This window comes from Apostichopus japonicus, chromosome 5 (genome assembly GCF_037975245.1).
Source record: "Apostichopus japonicus isolate 1M-3 chromosome 5, ASM3797524v1, whole genome shotgun sequence".
In the NCBI taxonomy this organism is placed as follows: Eukaryota; Metazoa; Echinodermata; class Holothuroidea; order Aspidochirotida; family Stichopodidae; genus Apostichopus; species Apostichopus japonicus.
In genome coordinates this window covers 16,614,218-16,632,205 of record NC_092565.1, presented here as the reverse complement: position 1 = coordinate 16,632,205, position 17,988 = coordinate 16,614,218, and the positions used below count along the sequence as shown (strand labels likewise).

At 37.2% G+C, this 17,988-nt stretch overlaps 2 protein-coding genes and 1 long non-coding RNA gene across 9 annotated transcripts in view; 1 reads left to right on the top strand and 2 right to left on the bottom strand.

Annotated features, from left to right (window-relative positions):
- Nucleotides 1-363: 363 nt before the first annotated feature.
- LOC139967852 (uncharacterized) overlaps nucleotides 364-17,988 on the bottom strand; it is a 77,620-nt gene continuing 59,995 nt past the window's right edge. For 2 of the 7 annotated variants that reach the window (XM_071971993.1, XM_071971992.1), the window contains exons 9-20: nucleotides 11,572-11,634; nucleotides 10,155-10,226; nucleotides 9,669-9,740; nucleotides 9,079-9,231; nucleotides 7,561-7,629; nucleotides 6,935-7,015; nucleotides 5,975-6,046; nucleotides 5,396-5,449; nucleotides 4,634-4,818; nucleotides 2,778-4,312; nucleotides 2,260-2,401; nucleotides 368-1,965 (exon numbers count right to left, since the gene is read on the bottom strand). In XM_071971993.1, coding sequence (XP_071828094.1) covers nucleotides 1,835-1,965; nucleotides 2,260-2,401; nucleotides 2,778-4,312; nucleotides 4,634-4,818; nucleotides 5,396-5,449; nucleotides 5,975-6,046; nucleotides 6,935-7,015; nucleotides 7,561-7,629; nucleotides 9,079-9,231; nucleotides 9,669-9,740; nucleotides 10,155-10,226; nucleotides 11,572-11,634 — 2,629 coding nt within the window. In that variant the 3' untranslated portion in view covers nucleotides 368-1,834. Of the gene's footprint in view, nucleotides 1,966-2,259; nucleotides 2,402-2,777; nucleotides 4,313-4,633; nucleotides 4,819-5,395; nucleotides 5,450-5,974; nucleotides 6,047-6,934; nucleotides 7,016-7,560; nucleotides 7,630-9,078; nucleotides 9,232-9,668; nucleotides 9,741-10,154; nucleotides 10,227-11,571; nucleotides 11,635-17,988 lie in introns of all 7 variants that reach the window. The other 5 variants (XM_071971996.1, XM_071971997.1, XM_071971991.1 and 2 more) reach the window with 5 other exon arrangements.
- Nucleotides 11,703-15,431, top strand: LOC139967860 (uncharacterized). Its single transcript, XM_071972009.1, has 3 exons — nucleotides 11,703-12,477; nucleotides 13,182-13,402; nucleotides 13,938-15,431. Coding segments are annotated over exons 1-3 (405 nt in total). The 5' UTR covers nucleotides 11,703-12,294; the 3' UTR covers nucleotides 13,939-15,431.
- On the bottom strand, nucleotides 14,653-16,467 carry LOC139967864 (uncharacterized). Its single transcript, XR_011793165.1, has 3 exons — nucleotides 16,333-16,467; nucleotides 15,492-15,739; nucleotides 14,653-14,786 (listed from the first exon to the last, which is right to left on the bottom strand). It is a non-coding gene; the product is annotated as an uncharacterized lncRNA (long non-coding RNA).

The window sequence follows — 17,988 nt, the reverse complement described above, 5'->3', positions numbered from 1 at the left end:
ATTAGCTCCAGACATTTTTATCTAGCGTTAAAATCAGTCCTTGAAATGCCCCCCTGTTTATCTAAATGTAAATTTAAAAATGAGTTGAAGTCACCGCCAATGATAAGGGTGTGATAAGGGAATAATCATTAAGTTTCAGTAATATTTCTTGAAAGAAGTCTGCATCGTCCGAATTGGGACCGTATAAACAAACAATGGCGAATATTTTGTCAGAGATTTTTAACTCGGTAATAATGGATCTACCGTTAGCAGAAGCTAACAACGGATAATGGTCACTTCTAATGTAGGATTAAAGAGCATAAAAACACCTCTGCTAGAAGAAGACCCATGACTAAAAATAATTCGACCTTCCCATTCATTTTGCCAAAGGCATTCGTCATTAGGAATGCTATGCGTATCTTGTAAAGGAAAATTCTTAAAATTCTGAAAATTCTTAAGTTTCTTCTTTTCTGTGAGATCAGTTCTCGTCAAGTCATCTAAGATAGAATATGGTTTTCTAGAGCCGTTCTACTACTCGCTGAAAGCCTTCAATAGCAGCCTTTCAGCCTCCTACATCGACGCCACTTTTGTCATCACTGTTCTCCGGATCCCACATTGCGTAGCGCGATAGGCCTGTTGGTTCACGTACATGTAGAACGAGAATGAGTAAATGAAGATTGGCTCGATGAAGGTGGTCGGCCTTCTTGTTTTTTGAAGGCATTAATAATAAAATAATAATAATTATATCATATAATAACACTAAGAATAATAATATCATAATAAAAATCATAATCATGATAAGAAGAAGATTGTTTTTTCCATCTCCTTTATTCAGATATAATTCATGAAATACAGTACGTATGTTACATAATTCATACACGGACAATATAATGTATACAGTATAATGTTCTCAAAAATTAATTCTTCCAATTCATCAATGCAATTAGGAAGACTTCGTTGCAATGCTTTATGGTTATTTCTGCAAGACTTTGAAGTTCTATTATTGTAAGCAATGTGTTTCTCAACTTTTATAATGAACTTCATTTTGGGGGGAAAACAATTTTGAAATCTGGCATGTTATTGTTCAGTTTACAATCAAAGATATAATATTAACAATACAGAATAAAGAAATTAATAGGATTATAACTAACGTGACTTCGACCAAAGAAAATGTTTCTTTTCGAAAATATAAACTGCCACCCAAAATAGTTTTGCTCACAGTCTAAAAGAAAACTAGAAGTGACCTGACATGACCAGAAGAGTGTTCTATGGTTTCAGTATGAATATGACAGAACGTACGAAGAGGGCTATCAACTTCCCCCATTAAATTAAGCAGTCTATACGTTCTTAAAGTACGATCATGAATAAACCTCAATTTAAAATACTTCACATTTGCATCTGAAGCGGTGCAAAATGGCATTCTGAATAAGTATTAATAATAATAATAATAACAACTAATAATAATCATTTTAATAATACATATTTATATGACGTAAGTTTTGTCTGATCCAAACACATAGTCATGCACTGACATATACCCTGTTGCAATATTATTGCAGTGTAATGAAAAGTTTACAAACTTGTGGATGAGGAAATGGCTGAACGGTGTGGCATATATCTCATGTAGGTTTATATGTCAATAGCATGTAACCAGCATTAATCTCCCTTATGCGATATTTACTGTATGCTTTTTACACAACTGGCTATATCAACGAAGCCGCAACTTCAACCGTTTCCAATGAAATGAATGCAACAGATCGGAATCCAAGTGCCACTCTCAACTTCTTATCGCAAAACAGAACCTCTTTGTAGATAGGGATAACTCCAAGTGATATATTGTACACTGGTGCAGATATCAATTGATAAGAGGTTGGACTTCATCGTAGAAGTGCTCATCTTGACCTTCGTTAGTTCGGTACCCGCTGTCTCCTCTTCGGAGACAATTTCTACTGTAAATAATTTTACCCATCTTCAAGACGGTCACAGCTGAAAAGAGACATTTCTGCAATTATCCATATTTTTAGGAACTGGTTTAAATTACAATGACTGCTTGATCGGATATTTAAACTTATCACGCCTTGGATCCTTGGTAGTAGGTAAAGGTTGCAAATATCTTGGACGCGGAGAGAGTATGCCTTTTTGTGTCTGAATATGCTTCTTTGCTCTTAATTATCCTCAATCGGCTTCTAATAACCATTTTATAACCATTTAATAATAGTCTTTCCGACAACTGTCGTAGCAAATATTGTGTTTTTTATAAATAATCTTGACATCACTCACCTAGTGCAATGACAATAACACTGGTGTTTAAAATCACCAGAAACGTGACCAGGATATCGGTTGAGAATTGTCCAGTGAAAGATTCCGGAGCTGGAACTGCTGCTACAAGCATGTTGAAGAAAATGGCCCAAAGGGACATCAGCTGAAAAGAGTCAAAGTATCTTCAATATGAACAGCTATTTTACAAATAATGAGTAACGTTTTGAATACCATTTACCATATGTCTTCAGAACCACCAAAGCACGCGAGATAGTACCATGTCTACCTCCCTACCCTCAATCCCACCACACTTCCGCTTTCCTCTCTTTACGAAAAGGCTAAGACTATTAGTAGTAGATATGCTAAATGAAAACATTTCCCCATCAAGACATTCTGAAATAAATATTCATGCTTAACAACAGCATACAAACCGCTCCACATTCCCGTATATTCAAATTTAAGTTGGTGCACTGTACTTCTGTCTTCCCCAAAAAAGGGCCATGTGCGTCTTTAATTCTACAATTAGTACTCAAACCCACCTGTAAGTAATACTCAACCCTGTCTTTCATCGGTTTGAAGGAAATATGTAAACTCAGGAAGATAACAGCCAATGTTAACGTAATTGTGACAGAAAAATAACCATTCCATCCAAATATGACGATTACGAAAGTCTGTGACACTTTACGGACAAGTTCGATGATTTCCCAGTACCAGAAATCAGACTGGTAATTCTCATTCAGAAATCTCAACCACTTTGGTGAGTCATCATTGTTGTGTTCATGAAGCTCGCTGCTGCCATTTCGACGAGAATGTTTCCACAAGAAAAGATACAGAACTGCCGGAAGTGCAATAACATATATTGACGAACAGTACGAAGCGATTTGGAAACGACGATGGGTGGTCGTGTTACAGTTTATTGAGTAATCAGACCGCAATATGCTAATGTTATAAACACCAAACTCATCAAGAGAAAACGTGTCGCAAGTAGGGCCGTAAAGTGCAAAGGTAACGTTACAAGTGGATGTGTAAGTGACAAATAATATAAGAACCAGAAAGGTAAGAATATTATTTTGGTGAAGTTGCAAGCGGAAAGTAATATCGTCAACGTTTGCAGGGCTCTTCTTTTCTGAAACTCTTGCGTGAAGTTTTACCGCACCAATAGCAAGAATGGCACAAGCCATTGAAAAGAATGGAAACATAGCGCCCAGAGTAAAAGCTGTGTACGGTGTTAGCTCAAATGCAGGCCAGAAACACTTAGGCTTTATCAGTATGCTTGAAATATTAAATTGCAAAACATCTAGCCATGTAGCAATGCTTCTAAAAAACTGTGGCCAAAAGATAACATCTATAGATTCCCAAAATTCTGCCATAATTTGATAAAATCCGAGAACTATTTTGGTCAAGGCCAACGTACTGTCTACAAGGGATCGAGACCGTCTTTTTTTATTACGATAAGTTTTGAACAGAAGAAAGAGGAAAAGAGCAAGAATGATCAAAATGACTGAAGATTCCAAAATGAAATATTTAAGAGCTGGACAAGGACGACAAAATCCAAATATAGGGAAGAATTCTTCGTCACAGTTTGTGCACATCCAACCAATATAGCCTTCCGCACAATTTCCTTTGATTTGATCAACGTCATTAGCGCATCTATCGCTCTTCAAACATTTATGAGCTTTGGGAAGAGATCCATTAAATCTCGTAGTATCGTTTTTGTACGAGTCATTAAATGTCAATAGGTTTTCTACAAATCGTTTGTATTCATCAATATTTGTGTAACTCCAGTTCCAGTAATAGCCTTGGCTTATGGCCATGTAATCATTCTTGCAATGTACACCCTCCTGTGGACAAAGCTCACATTTATCAAAACGATCACGCCTAAAATAGTTATCCAAACATGAGCAAGCTCGAAATCCTGCCAATCCGTTCTTATTTGTTCCAGTGGGACAAACTTTACAGCTCAGGGGGTCTTTTCCTGAACCTAGCCTTACAAACGTTCCTTCAGTGCAATTTTTACAGTTCATGGACGTTCCATCCAAGGAGTATTGGCCAACTTGATCTTGATAAAAGCCACCTGTAAAAAGATACGGAAAGACTTATAAAAATTAGAGTTCAATATGGCAATCATGTGTGACAAATAATGTTGAAGTTATAGCGAATGTCCTTTCATACTATACTTCTTATACAAAAACTGTTTTTCTTAGTTAGAGATAAACGAACCTTTGCAAACTTGTCTGTTAGTTGAAGAGTATTTACTGACAAGCATCAACACCAAAATACGAACAAACCATCACTTCATCCTCTTATAAATATCAAGCCAAAACAAAAGAGAACTGTGGCTTCAATGTTTATAAGCAAAAAAGGTTGCCAGAGGTTTACCAGTGACAATACATACCACGTGGACAAGCCTGGCAAGTGTTGTCATTTACGTGTCCACCGTATGTGCCAGTTGGACAAGATGTACACTCTCGGAGATTATCCACCTTGAGTCCAAAACAACTAAATCCTCTAGCCTGGAACCACCGGGCAGCGTCGTAGCTAATGTTCATTACCATTACAGTCGATGGACGCAGACATGTTCTAGAGCCAAATGGTGCAGACATTATGTATAAATATGATATATTTTCATTCGCTTATTTAGGGAGACTACTATACTGTTCGTTTACACGAAACCACAGCTGACAGTCGAATTTCAAATGCGAGGTCGGGGTTGCTACTAGGAGGTAACATAAAATGATTTCTTTGCATTCTAATATCATTGATAATCTTTGTAATAAATATCATTAATCCATTTATCAGTACAATGTTAATGAGTTAAGTAACATTCTTTTCTTAGCCATTGATCTCTATTTTGCTCGTTTAGCACGTCACGGTGTACACATCAAAACGGGTTGAACCGTGCAGAGAAAAGACAATAGTAACTCTTCGATGTGTAGTTAGGGATTAAAATTAATTATTAACAAGTATGCAATTGGGTTTTTTCACAGCTGCGTTGAGTAACGGCTCCCTCCGGTACAACGTAAATAGTAGTAAAGCGGGAGGAGTCACTTCCACCGATTGTCACCAGAGGAAGGTACTACGTCGTTCATTATTGCATAGTGGCATATTTTTTACACTCATCAGCAATACCAAAATAGAAATAATTGAATAAACTTACACGTTCAGTTGTTCCCGAATCGTGGGCATTGTAAGGTGTTCACAAGATAGAAACCTATATATTTTAAAATGAATCGTGGTGAGAGTTATTGGAATATTTCAATGTTAGTCTTCAGCAACTACAAACTGTTATTTCGATAACAGTGTTAAGTCATTAGAGTATCGGCTAAATTAGTTTAAAATCACAACAATTTAACAACTTTGTGTGTATGTTGGTTTCATAAGGCGATACCAACTGACAACATCGCGACGTAAATCATTTACCTTTCACGTTGATTACTTATATATAAATACAGAAGTCCAATTGTAAAGCAACATCGATGTGATAATTATTAGGCAGTCAAATTGAATACAGATCTGCTGATCCCTGCGATCCAAATTAGAGATTAAAAATAATGGAAATTACAATCCTGTGGATCCATATGCTGACGCAAAGAATGTTAGAAATGTATAGATGTGTAAATAATTAATAGCTGACAAAGTACATCTTGGTCCTTTTTTATGTCCACGGAATACAGGACGAAGTGCAAAGTCGATATAAATATATGAAAGGCTTGGAATGATAGGAAAATTAACTTACATGGTACCTCCGTCGATCATTTCATCAATAACTGCTGACGATATTCGACGGATGGGATTATCTTGTAAATGGCTGAAATAAACGTTAAATCAATTTGCTATTTCTTTACAATGAAATATGGATTCTGAACTCATGAAACGTCGTGATTCTATCTCAATGTAATTTCAAAGATGTCAGTATATTTCAAGTAACATATCAGTTTTTTTTTTTGTTTTTTTTTTTTTTGAGGCAAGGTAGTGGATGGAAAAGGTTACTGTGAAGGGATATGCTATTACTGTCAATGACCAAATTTAAAGAGTGATCCTTAGACCCACACGCACCCACACTTAACCCACACGACCTTTCCTTACTCGTAGTTACGCCGCTGTCCTAGTAAAGCTTCTATTTCAGATATCGATTTAAGTCGAGAGTTTTTAAGATAGTGCTTAATATCAGTGTCCATTGAAATTTTAATAGGCTGTGCAACCAAACAATTGCAATGTACCATTGTGTATACGACGCAATACGATGAAGTTGCTCCCATCTTGTCAAAATATGAGTAATTGTCGAAACATGCAATGCGTTGCATAAATCGCTATACATACGCAGGGACAGCTCGTTGACTAACATAGTTTTCTTTATCGACAAAGGGGGTAATAAATTGTTGATGACAATGGAATAGTTGAGTGATAGAAAAGAAGACTTCTGTTATGCGTTACATTATAAGTATGTTCGATATGAAATATTTTCTGCGCTGATTCGTGCGTGCAAAGTTCTATACGTTTCTATATACAGACACGCATCTAGGCGTTTACGTCTCTGTTCAAAAGTAGGGACTTTCCCTCTTTATTGAGAAAAAGTCAGCTGTGACAACACACTAACAAGGTGGTCGCTACTCGAGCTGATTTGATTTTTCGTAGTTATGTAGCATACATAAACACACGTGTGTGTTTCTTAAATTGCCAAAACTTTTATACTCACATTTCTTTTAATGTAGAATTTCGTTTATTATTGCCGAATAATGGTTCCGTCAGGTATTCTATGTTGTTCTGAAACAGATACCTGAAATATTAGGAAATATTAGTGCAATTGATACGACGTATAACCATTTAACATTTGAATCGTCACAACGTTTACTTAGGATTACTAAGTACATGTTTTGGGAACTTTTTTTGTTTATCGGAAGGTGGTTGGTTGGACATCTGTTTGTTTCATCGTCCAACGACAAATAGTCAATCGTCTACCAAGAGAGCATTATAAAGAAGTATAGTTGAACACATATTTATTAGTATAAATAAAGTACAGAAATGTGACTGTAGTAAAATTGCAAACGCCTTTTAAGAAAGCCCTAAAGTGTTGGTGAGCCTTATGACCAGTTTTATAGCGGTGGCCTACACGAGCTTGCTCGCAACTTTTCATTGTGTGAACTAATGCATGTAATGTCATAGAGTTGTCGTTCACAATTCTCTACTCATTCAAGTTTCATTATTTCGGGACGCTTTACGACTAGTTCAGACTGTTCCAATACGTGGCCAGTCGTTTCTCTTCCGACCTTTCGTTTCTTCGTTATTTATATCTATATTTATATAGAACACAACTCTACTCACAGACTAGACAAAGATATTGCAGCCAGTATAGATCCCGGTAGAGTTTTCAAGTTGTTGTCGTGGAGAAATCTGTTTTATCATTGTGTTAGGAAGAACAAATGTGCAGGTTGAGATCGTAGAAACGTAAACCTACTAAAATTCTTTATTCGAAAGGAATTAACGTTTAATGATCATCTGTCGCCTATTTGAGAACATACAATAGATGCATACTGTGAATTTTCATGATGATTTTATTGACGTATATTCGCACAAAATGATAACAATCACGTTGCTCACGAGCTGGTGTAGAGACATACATTCTAATTAAAGGAAGCAATTGTTAAATTACAAACATCTTTACACCATCGTCCTTTAAGAGTACTTCTTAATGCGGGACTTCTGCAGCTAAAGAGAAAAGATCTGTTTATCTTTCTATTTCTGTTTTACCAAAGTTACACAACGACATATCCAAGGGCACATTACTGTATCGATACAGTAATGTGCGAGATCTCGTGTTACTTTCTTGGCTCTGTTGGACGTAGCGCTGGACTCTTTCATCTCGTCCAAAGTGAGGCTGTCATTGGTGTATTAGAGCCTTGTGATTTATTAAGCAACCTTAGAAGAAAAACCAATGCAACTGCTCATAAACATCCATCCCCGCATTTTATAACATAAATCTTGCATTCTTATTTCGGATGAACTTAACGCTGGTCGACTTTTTCTTCCCGCTCAAAGGTAGAACTAAAAGTAGATATTTTTAATTTAAAAAGGATTCGTTCTGTTTCAAACATTTGACCCCAAAAATGGCTGACTGAAACTGATCTATGGCAAATATGTATTTAGATATCCATCAGCATCACCAACATAAATGATAGAAATGCTTTCAATGAAAAGTGATAAGCAACCTCTTATCGACCTACTTAAACATTGTATAAGAAGCAGCCGTTTTATCGATGTGTCGTTTCATAATGCCAACAGGAAGTTTAACATCACGATAGTTTGAATTTCCCTTTCCTTCGTACTGTGTCGTGCACAATCAAACCGAATACAGAGATAGTTTTAGAAAGTTTTAGAACTATCATATGTATAGGACAACTTACCCAAGGCTGAACTAGATTATTACATAGTGACTACCTAAAAGTTTCACAATATCGTTAATGATAACCTCAATTGTTAGCTGCCATTTTATAAACAAAGATTTTAATGTATAGTCTAATTTGGATCTTATTGAAAGGGACGCACCTAACTGGTATAAAATTACAAATAAGTAACATGAATACAGAAAACCCACCTTATCACAAACTATAGTCTACCTTTAAACATATTTCAATATGACGAGTCCATTTGCGAGTTTATAACGTTGGTAAGCGTTTCTATATTATTTCGAAACTTATTGTGAAGAGTATTAGCGATGCAGTAAGTAAACATGGTCATTAGAAACTGAGGCCCGCATGTCAGCCGTGGTTTATTTTCAATGACGACCGGATCTTTAACACTTACTCCGTTCTCTATGAAAGAAAATTAATTTCTTTAACTCACAGATTTTGGAGATAATGGACATTGTCGAACAGTCCTCTCGGCAGAAACTTCAGCTTATTACCACATAGAAAGAGTGCTGTCATATAGTGACCTTTCGGATTAATCGTGAACAATTTAGCAGGAATTTCTTCCAAATCGTTGTCTCCGATGTCTCTGAAATGTTGAAGACAAAAATAAATTTTATTTTTGCATTTAGGAATAGTTTCCGAAATCAAGCCTAAACAGTCGCTCCCATGTGACACCTCAACACAGTTCCCATCTTTCTCACTGGATAATATCATCTGGGTAAGTTTTCAGTGTAATGAATGGAACCATTTTCTCTACTTTTGACGTTAATGAACCGACTAATCTTTGATGCAACAAAGGCTGTCATCTGTGCTAATTAGAACAATGCCAATCCCATTAAGTATATCCACACAGGCGTATACGCAACAGATAAGTTTAAGACTAGGTCCTTGTCGAAATTTACCGTACCTTTGTGGCCAAGCATTATTGGTTTTCTCCTGTACGTTTGTTTCATCGCTTAAATATTTTCTAGTTAAAGGCAAATTTTAGAAGAGATACTTGGCCTATTTAGTCATGAAACTTACAAAATCATATTAACTGAAGTGGATTCAAACAGTCGTTCTGGTATCGTCTTCAGCTTGATAGATGACATATGTCTGTAAAACAGAACAGACGGCAGACTTTACAGGAATGATTTCATCAAATTATGAAACGAAAACGCAGATAAGTGACTCACTATGATTCGGTAACTTAAACATTGGCTATGGTCAATGTCATTGTCATGGGAAAATAAGTTAGTGATTAAAATAACTGATACGACAAGGTGTTTTCGGTAGTGCTGTGAAATGAGACTTCATGAAGATGATGGGAACCAAAGGTCAATCAATTCTAGTGAAACTAGTCATTTAAAGTGAATCTTGATGGTTGCAAGGTGTAAAACTGTTGTGTTAATTGATACCGTAACAACAGCTATACCTCGTTTGACTCTTGTTATTGGAGTGGTTGTCGGTTAACTTACTAATTTCTAAACATCTCTTAACAATGAAAGAAGAAACAGCAGTATATCTTACATCTTACTAATTCCTTGAATTGTGTGAAAGAAACTTTCCGGAATTTCAAACAAGGTGGTATATTGTAAGTCACTGTGTACGAATAAAAGAAGAGATGGCTCAGTTTACATCAAGAAAATCGGTATTGTGAATCAATTAAACATTCATTTTTGGAGAGTAAAGTCGTACGTGCAGCCTGCATTTCTATTCAAATCTCCTGATTGCTTTTATTATTTAGGTTCTGTTGTTTATTTCTTCATCTGAAGGATACGTTTGTAAGCTAAACACTGCACATGTTTCTGTGTGCATGGCATATCTTGTTTATCTTTCTACCTTTTTTTTCAATTTGTAGCAAAGGGATTCCAGTACTCATGTATATAAGGGTGCCACCAAAAATTAATATCTGGAGGACAAGTAGATTCTTCTTTTATACTCATGCTATGTAAATCTTTTACACATCTCCTTCAGACGTCATTGGGACCAGAACTAAGTCTTTTTGTATGACTTTTTTTCGTTACAAATAACATGTAATATGCAGTTACACATTTCAACTTTAGTATTGATACAATATGAGAGCGAATCCAACCAATATCCTGCAAAATTACAGAGTCTTCATCATTGATATTGTTTCGATACACTCACATAATTGACTAAACCAAAGAAGATTTAACTGCATATGCAAACATTGCCTAAATTGTGGAGAATATATAATGTGGTAATGTGTCCAATTGAAGAAAGAAACAAAATCGAAAGCCATAATAACGTCATGATCTCACATTTTCAAAATAAATCCAAATAATACAATTGGCACCAATATTTCGTCATAAACGGTCGTCAAAATTTTCACGGCTCGTATGATGACGTTGAGATGTCTTTTAACCCAGATCAAAAGGCCATGCAAGGTATAGGACTGCCGCGACACCTGGTTAATTTTTGCGACAAATTTTTTCGTCTATGTTTAACACACAAATACGCGTAAGTTAATCCAAATATGTGCATCCTTTCACACAGAAATACTGAGTAGTAACAAAAAAAGCATACTGTAGTCGAATGAGTTTAACACTCAAAATTTCCACTTACGCGTTTACCCCAAATTTAATAGATTTTTGGTTTCACTTCTTGTAAGTGAATGCACGTGAGTTTCTTAATAGGTATTTGTGTGGCCGGGAAACCTGATAATCGTGATGTTGTCAGAGAATATATATCTCTGCCTTTCACTGACCTCTTCTACTTTCAGCGGATCTACTAAATGGTCTCATACCCACAGGTTTGTTCCGTTCCAAGAGTTATTCCAAGATATGAAATGATGTTCAAGGTGGAAGATCTTGAAGGAGGTTTACATTTGACAATGGAGAGACTTTCACAGCCATTAACCGTTTGGTATACAGGTGATATATCACAAATCAAAATAAAGCTGGCAGATGTCGTGTTTACTTACAAAAGAATCAACCCTGTGCAATTTCGTAGAAGAGTTGAAGGTAGTTTGTCAGTTGAGATCGACCTAAGTGAAAAACATAATAGCACGTTGGCATTAGGTATATTTTAATTTACGTAAATCTTTGCTATACCTTATGCACTTATGCACTAGGTAATACTCTGCTTAAAGGTCAAGTGACACGTAGACTTGACTTTACATAATATTAAACTTAACAATTCTTACATTAAGAAAAACCCAACACCGAGATTTTTTTCCGTCTCCAAAGGGGTAGAAATCGGTAAAAAGTACTATTACGTAATAGATTCAGTGACGTCACGGGGGAGCGCAGAAGAGTGCAAACTGTATATGTTCTGCGCAGTGCATTGGGTATGTAGAAATCTCAAACTTCTCGAAAATATTACCTTTTTCAGCAGTCTGTTACAAGAAAGTTAAGATTTGGATTAAGATGAAAAATCACAAAATGATACATAAGACATCGAACAAAACATCCATTGACTTCTTTTTTCATAAATTCCTTGCATTTTCTTTCTATCAAGCAAACATAAACTCCGCAAAAAATCGGCTAGATTGACTCGTTCAGGGAGAGTCGAAAACAAATGACGTCATTTGTTTACCAAGTCGAAAGTGCATGATATCGTCGCATTGAACAGTTTCTATAAACGCACTGTAGTACGCATATATACACAGCACAGCGTACACAGCATAGCTTATACATATCGCGAAATGGCTGCCGGTGGCATTGACACACAGTATTCAGATAGCAATAGCGAAGAATGCAGGGAAATGGAGGACATGGTCGACGATCGTGGGGAAGTTTTTCCCTACATGTTCGAACCGGAGACCAGCGAAGAGGAAGCGGGATCGGACAGCGATGTCGAAATTGATCGTCTTGACGGAACACACTGGGTAACGTTACGCCTAGCGTACTATACTGTATAGGCCGATAGTTGTGTCACTAGTTAGGCCTAGAACCGATAAATGTTTCCTAACTTTGCTCATACTCTTAGCTAGCCAATTTGTTGATGGGGCAGCAAAATTAAGATGAGAGTGCGGTCGAGTTAAGTTAAGGGAGTTACTATTTTCCTTAAAAGTTGTGGCAGCACATGCCCCAGGAACATGTCACACAGACATATTTCATTTGGTTAGTAGATTGAAGGAGCCAATTGGAAGAGTGCACAACAAATTCAGAGGTGGTCTATTATTAATTTCCTAGCAGTTGTAGTGGCAAATGAGTGAAGTTACCACAAATTAGGGAAAGGGTGGGGGAGGGAGAAGGTGGCACCTCACACCAGCTTTTCGTCATTTTTGCTTAAGCTAATTTCATAACCAGATTTTCTCAATCTAGGGAATGGATTCAGAAGTGGGAAAAACAGTTGGAAACGAGGCAACATCGGCATGTTTTATTTTCCATTGCAGCATTGTCCCAACAGAGGCAAGAACTCTAAGAAGAGGCTACCCCCTCCTCCACTTATAAGGAGCTTCAATTGTAGACAACCCTTCAGAGGTTTTTTTTTTTATTTTGACATGTTAGTATGCCCAATAATTGAGGCCGGTATGAAGTCATTGAAAATTGGCTCTTTATCATTTGAACTGGTTTGCATTGTTTACAGGTGTCTTGTGGCCAGTGTGCTGTGATGCCTACAGCAAGGGAGTGTAGATGCTGCAGGGAAATAGAAAAAGTAAGGAATGTGATGGATGAAGAAGGTGCTGCATGCATCACCTTACACCCAGGTTTTGAAGCTGTGTGCCTGAACCCATGGGTGCTACAGACAGCCTACAACGTGTACCGTCAACAGTATGGTGGCCGTGCACAGGAAAATAGCATCCATTAGTAAGTAGAGAATACATTATATTTGTTGTATACCTTTATTCATTGCTCTGACCTGCTGTTGAATGATGTAACAATACAGAGGGTGTGCTTGTATTCATAGTTTAGTTTTGTTGTGAAGGGAATTACATTAAGATATAGATTAGATCAAGAAAATGTGTGCACCATGTTCAAAACCTGCTTCTGATTAGGACATTTTGTGCAAAAACAAAAACTGGTGCAATGTCCTTGAGGTTAACCCTTATCATGCTGACTGACATAGTAGTCATTTACACTGAGCCACGGAACCAAATCCCACACAAAAAATGTCCACCATGCTTGGGCATGATCCATTTACAAATTTTAGTCACCGAGATTCAATGATCAGTTTGTGTAAATTGCATAGCTAGGCCTGAAACTTTAGGGGAGGCAGATTTACGGGCCAATCAAAATTCTGGAAATCATATGGAGATTTATTTTAAAATTGACGTCCCCAGATGGCTACCAAGCTTTTGTGTGTTCATCTTTCATAGCTGATTTTCATATGATTATTTTACAGGAAATACAGACACACAGTATACAGACAACTTGTACGGATGTGCTGGCAGTTTTTAGGGAAAGAGGTTCGTGTTGTTCTCCCATCCTGTGCTGTAAGGAGGATTCGAGCAGCTTTTCCATCTGAACAGTATGAAGGGTTTAAATTACCAAGACTGTGAGAATGTGGACTTTGTATGCCAAGTCAAACTATCATTTCTGCAAAGTTTAATGAAACAGGGTCCAGTCCTGTCTGTTTTGTGGCTGAATGGTGAACATTTTGGAATTCCAGCATACATTTTTCTGGTTCATGGTATTAACTACAATCTTGGATGAATTTTTACATTTTCAAGTTTGGGAAGTACATAACAGTAATAAATAATAAAAACTCAAGTTAATTTTTTGTATAAATTCTCTCTTGTAAGCAAAGCTGTCACTTCTAGTAGCCTGCCAACAAAATCTGGATGATTGAAATCTCAAATATACTAGGTTAAAATAGAAGAACAGTTTGAATGAAGTAGCCTAAACCACTATGTCAATGGGATCTGGAGAGCGTAGGCTTTCATTTTAATAAAAGTGTAATGAAAATCAATCTGAAATTGTTCATTAATCCATGGAATATCAAGGTTACTTGATCATAAAGCGATTGCTCTCAACTACAATGAAACAAAATTAGAAATTGGGAGGCCATCAACCACTTCAGCAAAGCTTTTGAAATCTGCTTCGGTGTTGTTTTATGGCATCCTCATTGTTCGGATGAATATAGGAGCTTGCAAGTGGTGGTGGCTCTTTTCTGACAGGAACAGGACACTCCTCTCCCAGAGTTCCACTTCTGCAGAAGTTGTGCAAGCAGTCAAACAGTTCCATACGTAATCTGTAGAATAGTAAAGATATGAAGAATAATAGTTCATGAAAACATACCATTTAGATAGAGGCATTCCAATCACTCCATTTCGGTCAAAAGTCATGGCACAATGCACAGTTGTCAGTCAAGTCTTTGGATGCCCAACTAAGGCGACAGCTGATACACCTCGATTGGTGTGGATACATGGGTCATGTTTTACCTGACCACTTGTGCCTGAACAATTCCAATATATTTTTTACTGATTACAACAAAAACCCTACACCTGTTTGTGCACCTAATATTATGGATTATGTAATCTTCAGCAGGATGTGTGGTTATTGTCTCAGTAGCTTAACCACTGTTTATTTAGTAAAGTAAACATGTGGACAGAGTATTACATCCTGTCCCATCCCCTTGTAATCCATGGTAAAAGAGTGTATAAGATGAAACTTTCACCATTTGTATTCAGTAGCAGATATCCAGCCAAGTGAAGATATAATATACTCTGTTAAATCCAACTACTTGTTTGTGCCTTTATTTCTTGTTCACATACCGCTGTGACAACTCTACCAGATACAGTATGTATACGCTAATTGAAGTAAAGACTGATGGCCTCACCACACATTCCAGACTGCTCCACAGTGTTGGTGTCAAAGTTAATAATGATCCTCTTTCCGGAAAGTGTTAGCACCAATTGATTTTCCAGACTAATCTACTATCAATCTTGAAAATTACCTTGAAGCATCATCTTTGTCATGTTCAGATTCATCAGATGAGTGAACTGATGGAGTGTAGTCCGGACTACCTGGCGGTTTTTTCGGTGTATCCCGATGAGGATGCCACAGCAGCAGACAGACAATCATCGCCACTGTGAGATGGCCCTGGTTGCTTTGATGGTGTTCTTGTCTCTGTTGGTTCAGTCAACAACTTCAATGGTGGTAGGGGGACCAGTGAACACTGGACTTCTACATGTGTTACATTCACTGAAAATTAGAATAAACGCTTATTATACCACACACATACAGTAGGCTACTCTAGGACAGGGGTCAGCTGCCTAGATGGTTCACTTCTCTTTTCTCAAGGAGAGCATACCCTTCTACTTTATGTGGCTGCAAAAATATGGGCCACTCACACCATGAGCATTTCAAATGACTTCAGCTTGGTTTCATATAGTTTAACTACAAAATAATATCCCTTCTCTCAGTAACTATAGATGTAGCCTATATATTTTCCTGTGAAGCCATCAGGTATAGCCTCCTCAACCACTCTCGTCAGGCAAGCGGATATGATGGATAAAATACAATGTATGTTATCCCCTAGTCAGCTTCCCCCATCCATCACTCTATTTATGCCTATTTATGGGGACCTTTCGGGCGTACTACTGCTGCCTCCTTTTTGTCAGGTAGCTTGCCCCCCCCCCCCCATATACATGCCTCGATGTTTTACTGGTGGAGATTCCTTGTATCCCGTTCAAAACTGACTACTTAAATCTTTAATGCCTGTCACCACCCTCCCCTCCCCCATTTCCCAACTGTTTTTCGGTAATTACAAGCACATGTATATAAGATCATGCTACCTTTAGATGGAGATGTACATTCTGCAGAATCCTGCTTTTGTATTTTCACTGCAGTTGGTTGGGGAACAGCTTCTAGATTAATCTAAGTAGTGAAAATTGGGAAAGAAAATAACAAGGAAGTTATGAAAGTTCATTTAAGAAAGCAGTTTGTTTGTTTGAAAGCACCTTTCACAAGCGTTTTCTCTTGTAACAAAAATTGCAGCCCTACCACCAAAAATGGCAAAATATAAGGATGTCATTTACTGCTCAACATATGAGCTATGAGTATGAAGATAGGTGGGAGCACATTATTGGGCAAAATGACATGTAAACATCTGATGATTGTTATCCTGGATTTTTCATGATGTACCACTGATACAAGTTTTGTTAGCCCTAGCCCACGCCTAACTTTATCGTCGCCATACCTAATTTAGGGCCTAACTAACTGAACGAAATTATAAGAATTAGCCTACTGTAAGTTAGTAATAATACTAAGTTAGTAATACACTTACTCTCTTCCGATCCAGCTTCTCAACCACTGGTCTACTTGTTTCTATATCTTCTCGAGATTTGAAGATACTTTCTCCAAATAGAGAAGGAACGGCATTGTCTTGTAGACGGCGAGCTGTTGGTGTTCCAAGTCCAAGTTGCGCGGATAGGCGATAGGAAACACACACATAAGATTCACTCGAAGGTCCAAGCCAATCTTTACTTAGGCAGCTAGGCTGGCCGAGTGCACTGGTACTAAGATATCGTTGTATACAGTGTTTGACGAACACAAAACTTTCTTGTACTGTTGTGCACCCATTCTCATATGATATTTTGTTTACTGTCCGTGACGTATTGTTTACGGCTTTGATCTCGGTTAGCATATTAGGCCTTTCTAGTTTTGGTAACATTGGCGGTTCCCCCGTGACGTCATTATCTTACGGGATTAGCTTGGTTATTAACTTAATTAAAACAGCAAAGGAACAATCGTAGAACTCCAAATTTGGAGTATAGGGTTTTGATATGTAGCTTCTCAATTTGTGCAAGTTTGAAGGAAATCTGTTACGTGTCACTTGACCTTTAAAGTTGATAGTCTGCCAAACGTTTGCCAAAAAAAACTTTGTCCCCAACTTAATATGACAACATTAAAAGACAGTTACGCCATAGTTCATAATAAAATCTATGAAGCTACAGAGATGCAGAATGGAAATATGCCAGTAACGGAAAAATGCCAATAATGGAAATATGCCAGAGATGAATACAACTTGCGCATTAAGGGTGATAATGGAGGGGCTTCGTTCGCTATATAGAATTTATCATAGGGTGTTCAATCACTTAGCATTATCACAATTGTATTTGCTAACCTTGACATTTTGTATTGTATTGTAAACCAGCTTACCTCTGCAGACAACCCGTTTTTATTTTACTATCGTAACCCCTGTACTATCTGCGGGTGCGGGTTTAATAGTGGACATTGCGTTTGCGTGATCGTCCGTGACAGCACTGGGGTAAGGGGGCCGATAGTTGTCAGTAAGTATATTTATACTATTGTAAAGGTCATTTGGAATCATGAAGAAATCATATCGTTTTTGACATCATGATATCGCTGAGTAACAGTTTTGTGTAAACCGTATTTTTAATATATTTACATCTACACAGTAAAACGAGAAAATCGATTTGTAATTCTTT

Bases quoted from the DNA above. Each gene is read 5' to 3' on its own strand.
- LOC139967860 (XM_071972009.1), top strand. From the start codon at position 12,295: ATGGCTGCCGGTGGCATTGACACACAGTATTCAGATAGCAATAGCGAA. The intron at 12,478-13,181 runs GTAACGTTACGC...CATTGTTTACAG, and splicing joins GTCTTGACGGAACACACTGG to GTGTCTTGTGGCCAGTGTGC.